Source organism: Orbicella faveolata, unplaced genomic scaffold, assembly GCF_042242905.1.
Source record: "Orbicella faveolata isolate gen_17 unplaced genomic scaffold, um_ofav_v1 contig_13, whole genome shotgun sequence".
Taxonomy (NCBI): domain Eukaryota; kingdom Metazoa; phylum Cnidaria; class Anthozoa; order Scleractinia; family Merulinidae; genus Orbicella; species Orbicella faveolata.
In genome coordinates this window covers 22,968,950-22,982,478 of record NW_028301540.1, presented here as the reverse complement: position 1 = coordinate 22,982,478, position 13,529 = coordinate 22,968,950, and the positions used below count along the sequence as shown (strand labels likewise).

Here is a 13,529-nt window from a genome sequence, read left to right as displayed (position 1 = left end):
GACAATTAACATTCAACGGTTCCTCTGTACTGTAATAAAGTTGTAGGTTGTTAACGAAGCTATCCAGAGTTCAAGTTAATCAGCTTTCATTACCAACTTTAATTTGTTTGTAATAATGCCCTTTCAATATAGCAAGGATAATACGGGTACATTTAATCGACTATTTAATCGATTATTTCAAGGACGTAAATTAGCCAAATACAATATATTTTAGTGTCCTCGTCCGCTTAATAGAGGTTTCACTGTATTACCATTTGGAATAAAAAAAATGGTATTTTTTCTTCCTTTAAAATTTTGACCAAGAATGGGGGTGGTGCCAATTTCAGTTGTCAGTTAAATACCACTACGATCACATACCAACATTAACTAGTCTAGCAAAACAAAGGATTTGCGATTGAAGATTGATGATAACATTTGTCCCTCTGAGTGGTATGAAATGTCCCATTTCGAGGATCTGGGCCTAAGGACTATACCGCATTCTCGGGCCCTGGGTGAAAATTTAACGAAATGACGCCGGCAGCAAGCTTTCCATCCGTGGAATTGCAACTGGAGTTTAACGCCGGCACAACTAACGCCTCCCCGATTAAGGCCCCTTGACCACTTACAATCTTCCCCGTTACGGCCCCTGGGTTGATAATACATTTTGTCAACCTCTACCAATAATGTTGTATTCTCCTTCCGCTTTGGCAGTGGTCAGCAACAAGAATTGCGATCTCTGGCCCGACCAATCCCGTTACCAGAGTCTTCGTTCCCCTGACCAGCGGTCGGAAAACGAGAGCTCTAGGAGCAACCATTTTGAAATAACCGAATTTTGCTCATCCGTTTCACTGCACAGTCTGCATCTATGGCGCACGCCGCGCACGCCTGAAATGGATGCTCCCAGAGTTCTCGTTTTCCGACCGCTGGTCAAGGGGAACGAAGACTATGGGAACGAGATTGTGGCCCGACCCGATTTTCTTGCCCAGAGTATTTGTTTCGTATTCTTTGTTAATCAGATTTGTCCGATTTGACTGGAGGTCCGTGAATCGAGGACGACCTGTCAAGAGGTTGCGATTCTTGGTGCTGACCAAAAGGAGCACGAGCTCTGGGGACAATAATTATCCTGTAACAAACACAAAAAATAAAATAAACATCTTAATAGACCTATTTCGATATATTTAAATTCAGCCTTAAACAATAGACCTCAGTACGAGGCTCTGGGGAATAAAGCCCACAAACTCTGTAGTTATTCCCCAGAACCTCGTACTGAGGTCTATTGACCGCTCCCCTAATGGGGCTTTTAAGGGCCAATGAAACCAAATAATGAAACAAGATAAATTTCGTCATAACATTGTCAAATTTTACTGCAGAACCACTCGCCTGCGGCTATTGGTTCCACAGCCACTTTGACAATGTTATGACGCAATTTATCATCAATAAGAGGGCAGACGCATAAAAAACTGACGTCAATTTGCTAATTTTTTTTTTTTTTGGAAAGAAAAGATTTGCGGATTCGGATTGAAGACGAATTTGACCGGAAATTGTGACTGATTGATTGGTTTATTCCCATAATCCTAATTCATTTCCACAGTGCGGGGAACTCTCAATCGACCAAGCGAGTGTGGCAAAATGAGACAGAAAGTCAAACTATTTGAAAACGTCCAATGCTGATAAGCGTCATTAGCTCATTAGCAGGGTAAAAAGAGACAGCCAACCGACAAAAAGCACGAATAACATGTATACCAATGAAACATGGTGAGAAAAACTATATTTATTATATGGAGAAGAGTGTTTTACTGGGAACTAAACCACTCGTAGATTCCATACGCCACTTCATCCGGGACCCGAGTGGCGTATTTTCCGTATGTCACCTTTGTGAGTGTTGTATCGTTCAATGAAGTCACGATTCCCGCCTTTTGCTTTTGTTGAATTGGTTTCTCGTGACAAGAACAATATCTCACTCGTTCGCTTCGCTCACTCGTGAGATATTGTTCTTGCCACTCGAACATAAAATTCATATCTTCTCGCTACCGTGTAATATCCTCTATATATTGATAGGTGCTTACAGGTAGTCATGCGTTCATAAATAGGTCTCCTAAAAATAATGAACTTGATTTCATTCCTCGCTGCAAACTTTTTCAATAACAAGGCTTTCAAAAATTCAAAATGAGCCTTCATTCAATGATATCGATTAAAGTACGACGTCACGAGCCAGGTATGTGACGGTTTTACGGCTTTCCTTGTAATAGACCCTTTTACAGTTGTATGCTCAGTGACCTGGCCATTGGATGGCAGCGAGGCTGGAAGTGACCCCAGTTGCTCGGCAACTTTTTGGCAACTTTTTGGAAACTTTTCGTATTTCGAGCCACTTTTTTTGTTTCGAGCAAGTTTTTCCATTCTGAGCAATTTCTAGTTTTCTAGATATCGGAGAAACTTTTAGTGCTTTAATTGACCATGCTTCCATATGTTACAATGTTTCAGTAGACAATGTGTGAATTTCCTGTGAAAAAGCAGCAGTTCCTCCCCCCTGGGGCAGATCATGGGCGAAAGATGCATGCAGCCGGGCTGCTAGGTCAGCGGTTTTTTAAAGAAAATACAAAATGGCGGACGAAGATTCACACTCCACTGATTCGAGTGTTTTAGGTCACGTAGGTCATTCAGATCCTCCGACAATTTTATTCGCTCATAATAGAATTTTTACTAGATTAATATTGTTAAATTGATATTGATGCGCAGTATTTACTCATACGTATTGTGAAAAAATTTATTTAGTGACGCGGGTTACAACGCAAAATTGCACAAAAGTGCTTAAAAATGTTACTTTTGTTGTACAGATAACATATTTTTGCTTCAGACCAAATAAAAGAAGAGAGAAACAAAAAAAAAAAAGTTTTTGCTTTTTTTTAGCAATTTTTGAGCGACTTTCGTTACAAAAAATAACTTCTACTTTTTTTGGAGCAACTTTTGAGCAACTTTTGAGCAAATATTTGAGAAATGCCGGGCAACTTTTTGGGAAATCTCGACCAACTTGTGGCAAGCCCTAACAGACCTCACTGCTTTTGTTGTGTAAATCAAGTTGTTCTAATGCTAACTAGGTGCATTTACATGACAAAAGCATGGGTCTCTATCAAAGCAAGGTCACCTCCAGTCTCGCTGCCATTCAAAGGCCCGGTCACCGAGCAGACAACTGTAAAATGGTCTATTGCTAATTATGGAATAAAAGGCCCGTGATTAAGAGGGCCGAGAATAAGAAAAGAGCGCCGATGTTCGTTGGATTTGCAAGACTCGTAAAACCTGTCAAATTTCTCTTAGTAAGAGTACGAAGTTTGAAACGAGGAAATTCCATCAACTATCAATTCGATAGAGCGCTTTCACATGACGTTATGGCAGCCATATTGGTGTTCCAAAACAATGAAACGGCGGCCATGTTGGTGTACCAAACCAGTCCTGTGGGAGTTGGAACTTTTTACTTATGTAAACTTTTACTTTTGTTCCAATAAATTTACATGGCTGCTGGACACGTGTGTGAAAACGCTCTATTCAAGTGGATCCTTAATGAGCTCCTTTGAGCGACAAAAATACACTAACAACACAAATACATGGAAAAAAAGCATAAAACACAATATAAACAAATATTTTTTTTATATAACAAATATTCTTTATATAAATATTGTTATATAAAACTATCAAAAACGATCGAAGACTAGAGAGTATAAACAAGCGCCTCCACTTGGCGAGAACATATGCTCGGATATTTGTCCGCGGACATTATTGTCCCGAGAAACATAGTTTTCCGAGAGCGAAGAGGGAACTGTGAGCTTTGTAGCACAGAAAATGTCCGCGGAAAAACCCCGGGCATATTTTCTCACCACATGGAGGCTATTGTGTTCATTATCCTTCAAATATTTTTCGCAACACGCGGGTTCGTTTGAAAATTGGGAAATATCACTAGGACGTTCCCCAGTTCTAGCTGGGCATATTCAGTCACGTGACGAGTTTAGACCAATCGCGTACGAGCAAATATATTCCATAGATTTTTAAGATAATTCTAAACTATTAATCATACAAAATGCACCCGGTTTGATATTGAAACATGTATTTTCGCGAGTAAACGTTTATTCCGTGAATGGCGGTTTACCTCGGTCTGTAAACACAATTTTTTTCATTCGCTTACGTCAGTCAAGTTCAGATGCAAATGACATTTTAAATCTCTTTTCTATGCTATTCCTCCGCATGAGCCTCCATTGCAAGCTAGTTCCAGTCCAATACCTAGAATACGGATATGGCCTGTGTTGATCGTAATCCGAAATTGCCTTGGTTTTGCTTTACTCGCCCATTTAACCGATAGATCTGATACCCAACACTAAAAACAACTTGGTCACATGCGCTTTCCCGCGGTTGGCGCCCATCATGTGTACTTTACAAATTCTCTTATCAACTGTACCTTATTCATGATACAATTTCATGTGACATTAGCCCTCGAATACTCACTTAAATTAATGAAGATTCTGATCATTCAAAAACGGGTTCTATGCTACTTTAACATGCATTCCCTCACACGCTACCCGGAAAATTATAGAAATTGAAAACAAATTTATTTTGAGACAATTTCTAACTATAAGCTAATAAATCTATCGAACGATCGAACGAACGACCGAACGAACGAAAGAGTAAAACAGCAGATCAATCAGTTTTAATATGCCTATCCTATCTCAGACAGTTGCAATATTTTTAGACTTTCAGAAAAGTCCTTCCTCTTGTCGCTCCCTCGACCCGCATCGCGGCCTAAAACCTCGCAGCTCGCTTTGCTATTTTACCCTATATTCTTTAACTTATCTAGCGTAGAACTAATTGAAAAGTAACGTTAATATTTTCTATTTTCGTCACTCTCGTTGTTTTTAATGCATTATTTAACTAATATAACATGAGTAATCTGATAATAGCTGATCCGCCTAGATTAGCCTAATGCTACTAGCGGATCAGTCTTACACTTTTATTCATTTCTAAATGTAACTGAAGTAAAGTGTGTAAAAGTGTGTGTAAAACTCATGAGGTCGACTTGTGGCAAGTCTGCAATGATTGACCAATATTTTAATTGAAGTCTTTTTCCAGTAAAGCTACGAATGCTTTGGACAGTCAACAGTTTAAGGGAACACCTACTCTCTGTTATAGAATAAGAGGGGACGCTTATTCTTGTACATTATCACCTCCTTGTTAACTTACTAAAAACGGATCACTTTAATGACTTCCCTTTTTGGGTCATTTCTGGTCTTTTATATCTTATCAGTATAAGGCTATCGGAAACAACTAAGTTCTAATACCTCCACTAATCTTTTAACATTGCCTGAATTTAATAAATGTCATCTACTATATTTAGATATATGTTATCACCAGTCTCGACTAACCCTGGTGGCGTTACACCTACTTGTAATTCTATCGTTTTGAAACAAAATTCTACTTTTTGTTGGCCTACCACGACTTTGTAGTCCGATTTTGTCATAAAAGCACTTCGCACGGTTTTTATATTCAGTTGCGGCTTTGTCCGACCAAATGTGGTGGAACAGATTACTTTTTGAATAAATGAATGTACTATTGTGTCCAATTTGCCAGTGTACTTGAACACCAGGCACTTAACTACCTGCAAAGAATTGCGTTTGGTTTCTTCTATAGATACAGTGTAAATTTCCCTTACTGCATCAGCTGGAGTTTCTTCTCTGAATTACCTGAGAAAACACGTGGTAGCGTGTTTACATCAGGACGAAACAAAGGCCCTACGGCCTCGTGTTTTGAACAATTAGACACTTAAAACATTACATGGCATCGCAACATAGCTTAACAAAAACATAAAATGGGCGCATCGAAGAATCGAGATACACTCAAGACTGCGACTTCATACTCTCCTTTGGTTAAAAAAAAAAACCTTTTCCTGGTTTCGAGCGGAAATACGTCTGTAGTCACCTTCTTACAGAAGGTCAGCTATCACAGGCACTTCACATCTGGTTAACAAGTCGTACAGATCACCCACAGTTATGGGGCACTGTTGAGTAGCATAAGTCAGAGCCGCGTCCATTGGGTTCACAACACGTTTGTCTAAATAACGAATCTCTGCCGGCTTCAAGTCCAATGCCTCAGCAACCCGCATCCATTCATCTCCGCCTGTGACACAGAAAGACACAAATACCTCTTACTAAGCCCATAAGTCCATAAACAAGTAAAAACTAACGATATAATGCCCCGACGTTTCGGCGACCTCATGACGCCATTATCAAGGAATGAATAAATGAGAGCGAGTTCAAAAGAGATAAGACCTGTAGACTTGAGCAGTGAGCAAAGTCGCACTATAACGACTCTGTGACAGCAGCTCTTTTCAGAATTACTCTCACCCAAACGATTTCCCTATACCACCTTAGGATATGCCACCATAAGACAACTATTCTACACATACAAAAAAGCAGCACTCACCACTCAAATTAACTGTAATACCCCTCTTAATGGAAGACGGTAATGCTTGCACGGCAAGGTGTTCGGATAACACAGGACCTAAAGAAAATCAAAGGGTGAGGCCGTAGAGGCACAGATAACGGGGAATATTTCATGCATTGGCGGACAAAACACCTTGAACTGCAAACAAGAACACGTGATCGACACTGAAATACCGTCTGCATCTGAGTGACGAAGAAGTAGCTGAAGGCAGTACTGCTCATAACAAAACCAAAATTGGCCAGGCAGCCTGTCAATACCTTGGCAAATGACAGTGCGACTAGTTACGATTGGCTATTAAATAAAACCTTACAATTTACAATAAATTGGAACTCCCTTCCTCAGATCATATTCTATTTTTCTGGTTTTTCTACTTCCTTTTCTCCTGGGCGCGACTTAGCGAACAACTTAAGAAACAGTTAAGAGTCCCTGTCCATAAAAATGGAAAATAACTCGTCAAGGGTCGAAAATTCGATTTCGCTCATATTCTCATGGTAGATAGGCTAGGGAATGACAAAAACTACTGGATAGTTTTTTTGGCAAAATATCCTTTTATTTCAAAGAAATATGCAAATTACCAAATTCCGTTAAAATCGTCATTTGACGCACCATTTTATTAAACAAATTTGAGAGCCTCGCATGCAAAACCACATCATTCTTCCGTCTTTAAAACACTCAAATATTTTTGTGCAATGTTTAAATGTGTACTGGGTTGATTTTAGGGAATGTGGCGTTGTCCTTTTGGGTGCACAATAATTAAATTTCGAAGACATGTATTTCATTCACTTAAAAGTACTTCGTGAATATAATTAATTTTCACCATGTGCGAAACCTTCAAATGGACCAAGCTTCTGGTGGTTGAATCGCAGAAGGATGGTCTACAGATTCCTGTAAAAATTTCTTTGGGCAAATGATTGTGAGCGACGCGAGAGCTTTTCAAAGTACGTCAAAAATGCAAATATTTGACCATCCGTCGTCAAATTTCAATTTACGAGTTAGACGTATATTTTAGCATGCGCCACATGACTTGACCTATGTTAAGCTGAAATAGACACAGAGCTGATAATTTCGAAATGTTCTAACCTCATTTGATGTAAAAGGCAGGTCCAAAGCCGATTTGACGTGTTTCTCTCACCAATCGTCGCACAAAAAGCAGAAGTTTGCTTTTGTTTACATAACGTCCGATGTACATCGCCAACTGTCAACTTATTTAACGGTCGAATACGTCTAACTCGTAAATTGAAATTTGACGACGGATGGTCAAATATTTGCATTTTTGACGTACTTTGAAAAGCTCTCGCGTCGCTCACAATCATTTGCCCAAAGAAATTTTTACAGGAATCTGTAGACCATCCTTCTGCGATTCAACCACCAGAAGCTTGGTCCATTTGAAGGTTTCGCACATGGTGAAAATTAATTATATTCACGAAGTACTTTTAAGTGAATGAAATACATGTCTTCGAAATTTAATCATTGTGCACCCAAAAAGACAACGCCACATTCCCTAAAATCAACCCAGTACACATTTAAACATTGCACAAAAATATTTGAGTGTTTTGAAGACGGAAGAATGATGTGGTTTTGCATTCGAGGCTCTCAAACTTGTTTAATAAAATGGTGCGTCAAATGACGATTTTAACGGAATTTGGTAATTTGCATATTTCTTTGAAATAAAAGGATATTTTGCCAAAAAAAACTATCCAGTAGTTTTTGTCATTCCCTAGCCTATCTACCATAAGAATATGAGCGAAATCGAATTTTCGACCCTTGCCGCGAAATTAAGAATTTGTCTGATTTTTACAGGCAGGCACTCTTAAGAAGTAGAAGCTGGTAGCTGCCAGTAGGACATTGCAATACAAAAGAACGTTTTTAAATTTGATGAATTAATTTAGATAATACAGAATCTTATGTCAGAAACGCCCAAAATAGGGTGTCACCGCCCTAGCCTCCGAAGTCAAACAGGTTGAAGACCATGTTGTTTATAGAAGCTTTTGTTAGTAAAGCTATAACCGCTTCATTGTTTTCAGCGAAAAGAAAAAGTAAACTGAAGATTTCTCGATAGGAGGATGTGTTGACTTCAACGAAAATGGTCCTTTCAGTAACATTTTCCGTCTGATGTCATTCTTTCTGCATAGTTAGCTCCACAGTAGAACACTTGGTCGTACACACCGTAATTGACAGAACAATTTGAATACACGTGTGCAGAAAAAAGCGAATTGTAAGCTCTCATGTTCAGCTTTTTTTTTCTTTCAACGGAGAGAAACAGTAAAAGAAGCGATCTAAGAAAAGAAAGAGGAGATCGTCGACGATACCAGAAATTGTTTTAATACAATAACTGTCCAATTTCTCGCGCGCTGATTGGCTCATTTTTATCATAAGAGTACAGACGGATAAAATTTTAATTTACGCAAGCTTTCAAGTTCAATTTTCAGCTGTCAAACTGTCAACTTTTAAACCAATGAGATTTTATGGACTTTTTAAGTAGCCAATCAAAAAGCGAGAAAACCTATTGACAATGCTCGCGTCATTTTGAATAAAATTCACATATCTTTGTTTATGGCAAGTTTACGGCGTCTTTTCCCCTCATTTATTCCCGGCATTTGACCATTTTGGGGTCTTGTTATTGTAAAAAACAAATTGACGTCAGCTTTTTATGCGTCTGTCCTCTTATTAATCATAAATTTCGTCATAACATTGTCAAAGTTTACTACGGAACCACTGGCCTGCGGCTCGTGGTTCCACAGCCACCTTGACAATGTTAAGATGCAATTTATCATCAATAAGAGGACAGACGCATAAAAAACTGACGTCAATTTGTTAAATGGCGCCGTAAATCACGCAGACATGGACGCCTCGCAAGTCATTTTGTACCAGTCTGTCTGTTATTGTGAAATAACGGAATACACCGATTGTGCAAGAATTCAACTGTTAAGTTCTAGGACCGAGAAACACAAAAGAGTTGGTAAAGACAATGCCTCGAGTTACCTTCAGGGTGTATAGGTATGTGTCGCACAAAGAGTATGGTTTTTTACTTAAGAATTTTGACCACTTTACCACTTTGGTCTGAAATAGCAGAATGTTCTGTCAACTAGTGCAAAATAGCTCTTAGGGTATACAACCACTGTTTTCATGTTTTGGCTTGGAAGCCAAAAAGTTCTGGGGTCCGCTCTGTTAGGGTTCGAAACTTTATTAATTTGGGTATGAAATATGGCGTGAATTTCAAGTACTAGAAGGCACACCCCTACCCAAAATTCCAAGCTAGAGAACCCCCTGAGGATATGCGAGGGTAAACTCTCTTTTGATATTTATTCAAACGTCCTCACTTGACCTTTTCCACACCTCTTTGCAACACAAGCTGGGAAAGACAACGTCAATTGTTGGACCATTTTTAAATTAGGCCTCCTATTTGCTCGTGCCGCAGCTTACGACAGCCTGCTTGCAGGCTGGTCAAGTACATTTTAAAGTTACAATCATGGACAAAAGCAGTTGAGACATTCCCCAAAAAAGACCTGTTTCGCTGAACGCGTGAGTTTTTCAATCTCCAATTTTTACATTTCGACCCCCTCTCCCCTTTTCAATGTTTTAACCACGTGACAGTGTCCACGGAGCGTATTTCAACATTGAAAAGGGCGAGGGGGGGGGGGTTGGCTATCGACAAAAAATATGTTTTTTTGTAATTACGGAAGGACGCCGATAGAAAGCGTTTGTTTTCCTCAAATGTGTCAACACTTTTGTTCATGACTGTAGCTAACTGGGCTCTCTCGAGGCTTACAGAAAAGCAGTTAATCACCGAATTCCAAGGAGTAATTAATGATTATTTACCGAGGTTGAGGTGAATAGTGGTGGATATTTAATGAGCGCGACGCTCAGAGGTAAACAGTGCTTTGCTAACTACCTCCGAGTTAATCAATCAGAACGTGTGTAAAGCACTATTCACTTGTGTGGTACATACTAAACGCAGAGATTATCCCCCAAAATTAACAAAATAAAGGGTTGATTAAATACCTTTGCATGGAACAAAAATTACCTGTAGTACCAGCAGGTGTTATTTCCCTCAAAAATTCAAACACATCAAGTCGGTTCATTTCTTTAGCAACTCTAGCCAAGTTGCGTAGAAGACGCTTAGTCCCAGGCTGCGGAATTTGCAGTGATTCCTGTTCTAAGTGAAGAATGTCTAGTAGTCGAGCTATAACATCCTTTGCCTCAATGTTTCTTGATAAAAGACTTCTTAGCAGCTCACCTGGGAGGGCAACGGCGCTCTCTTCAACTTCTGGAACACAAATTTTGTTTGGCAAAGCAGTTAATGAAGAGATATACGTTCCACGAGACTGGAAGAAATGATTAGATTGATTAATAATTCTCATCGTCTTTTTGAAATAATAATTTTGAAGTGGAGTTGTAGCAAACGTTACCAATGTTTGTTATCACTTCTGCTGCATCTTTTGTTCGAACACAAAAATAGAACCTTCGGGTAGCCAGGACGGCGACTGTCCTGATCAATCGGATTATGTCAAAGGGATACGGAGCTATTCTTACAAGCAAGTTGACAAATTAAGATTAGTTTTCAAGGCGATAGCTTGCATAAGCTATCTTAGACGTCACAGTACACAGTTACTTAACTTCGAATATGGTTTCCACTGAACATTGACCAACATTATATGGTATGCATTAACAGATGACTGAACCACAGACAAAGGAAGTCAAAATGCTTCATTAATTTAGCTTTCATTCATTAGCGAGTGTATTTTGTAAGTAATGTTATCCTTATAATTAATTCATTTGTAATTAATTTTACACTACCCCACAAGCTTTGAGCTTTAAATCTTATCGTGTTTAAGTAAAGGATATGTATGTATGTATGCGTGTATGTATCTATGTATTTACTTTTGAAACGGTAAAAATAAAGCATTGCAACTCATTTAGGTAACGTGTTTGTGCTTGATATATTATCATAAGCTTCTGATATTACAAGTAGTATTCTACACTCATTTAATGAACAGATAGTACTCAACTGTAATAATAATGGCATACCTTCCACGAGTGTCCTAGGTCTTCCAACCTAATATTGACAGACAAACATCGTAAAAATATGCAAATATTTTCTGTTCTCCTTTTAGAAAGAGCTTCATGGTCTCTATCATAGTTACTTACTGAAGCAAATAAACTAAGGCAGTTGCCAAAATGAAGCCAGAAAAAATAGGTTTGGACGGGATTCGATCCTCTTTGATGATGGCTCAGCACTCAACCAACTGAGCTACCAAGCCAACTGGGAGCTGGTCAATTTGTGCTGAGTTCGTAATATACCAGTGAATCGATGGTGAAGACAACCAAATGAATATTAACTACATAATAACCGAGAGTGAGGTCGTTACGGGAAAATCTCAAACTGAGGCCTTGCCGTAATGACCGAGCGATAGCGAGGTCAATACGGTAGGCCGAGGTTTGAGATTTTCCCGTAACGACCGAACGGTCGAGGTTATTAAGTTTTTTATTATATGGCTCATGAATTAAAGAAAAGAAAAAGAATTATTCGAGCGGAAGTCGTCAATTTACATCCGGCGATGCGCGCGTTTACCGATTCATTCATCGTCTCAAACCCAAGGCAAAACTACACAGTCAGTGAACTTCACCACTGTATAAGTACGTATTCCGTTAAAAACGCACATTTCTTTACGGCAAAAATGATTGTCACAGCCTCAGAAAGGTAGTTTAGTATCGTGCTGCAACAACTTGATGGGGGAGTTTGCTGACTGTTGTGGCGATCTTTCGGGGAAAGAAAATACTAATGCTTCAGAACGCACTGCTCAGAATAACTCGATCTTCGCATTCGCTTTCGACAACATATCTTCGCCTTCTTCATTCTGGGATTTATGGATGAACTTTTCAAGCCTCGTGAACGTCTAAAACTTCCTGCAGTTATCAGAAACACTGCTACCGACAGAAACCACCCGATTGTTTACTGATGATCCTGGAAGCTGATTTACACTTGCGTGTGTTCAAGCGAGGGAATCTATTTGATGAGAACTCTGACGGAGTTCAATATTTCGGTAAATTGTTGGGACTAAGATGATAACTTATAAGTTTCTTCGTGGTGTTCTGCTCAGGATGCATGACAGATCTGACGATGCTCTTTTTCACTTGGCGATTTTAGCTTTACTTAAGACGCGGCAAACTTTGATTGTTTTTCACACTTAAGTCTGGTAAGTAAAAGACGAATTCTATATAAACTTTATTAAGGAAAAATCAACTTTTACTTAATCGGAATTAAATTTACTTTCTCTTACTGTTTTTAATCGGCTTTCATCGTTTCAATGCGCGTGAATTTTCAGAGCCGCTCTTTCTAATTTGCATAATCCGTAATCGGCCCATGAGCATTACGGCAACATAATGACTGCTCAAATCTCACTCTTAGCCAGTCAGAGCGGGCGTTATATCGACCACAAGCCAAAGCCATATAATAAATGACAATTAATATCATAAATATGAACTGTGGGAGAATGATATGCAACATGAAAGATCATCGCAGTTACGAAAGCAACACTGGAAGCCATGTAGTTGCAAAAATAATGCCTGAAAAAATATCAATAAAGTTATTACCAGTTTGGTACCCCTTAATGCATGTTATTGAACAAGGTAAACTTACTGTTTTTAAGCATAAAAAGGAATCAAAATGCGTACCGGTTAATGTATTACTTGCACTTAAATTCAAGAAGCATGTTAAAATGTAAACCCATCAAACACACAGTAGGGTGGGCACTGATGCTACGATATATGAATGAATGAAAGAATGAAAGACCTTATTTAAGATTCAATGGTATTTAGTTTGAAAAAACTAATTGGGGACACTATTTACACATTAAAATATACCTTACTACACAAAGTTAATATTATTTAGAATTTAATTCGAAAAAACCTCTAGTTAATATATATGTATGTATGTATGTATGTATGTATGTATGTATGTATGTATGTATGTATGTATGTATGTATGTATGTATGTATGTATGTATGTATGTATGTATGTATGTATGTATGTATGTATGTATGTATGTATGTATGTATGTATGTGT

At 38.7% G+C, this 13,529-nt stretch overlaps 1 protein-coding gene across 3 annotated transcripts in view; it reads right to left on the bottom strand.

Moving 5' to 3' along the window:
- Positions 1-4,058: 4,058 nt before the first annotated feature.
- LOC110051345 (uncharacterized) overlaps positions 4,059-13,529 on the bottom strand; it is a 30,292-nt gene continuing 20,821 nt past the window's right edge. For all 3 annotated transcript variants that reach the window (XM_089285859.1, XM_089285860.1, XM_089285861.1), the window contains 4 exons: positions 11,491-11,518; positions 10,487-10,729; positions 6,442-6,519; positions 4,059-6,135 (listed from right to left, as the gene is read on the bottom strand). In XM_089285859.1, coding sequence (XP_089141985.1) covers positions 5,942-6,135; positions 6,442-6,519; positions 10,487-10,729; positions 11,491-11,518 — 543 coding nt within the window. In that variant the 3' untranslated portion in view covers positions 4,059-5,941. The remainder of the gene's footprint in view (positions 6,136-6,441; positions 6,520-10,486; positions 10,730-11,490; positions 11,519-13,529) is intronic.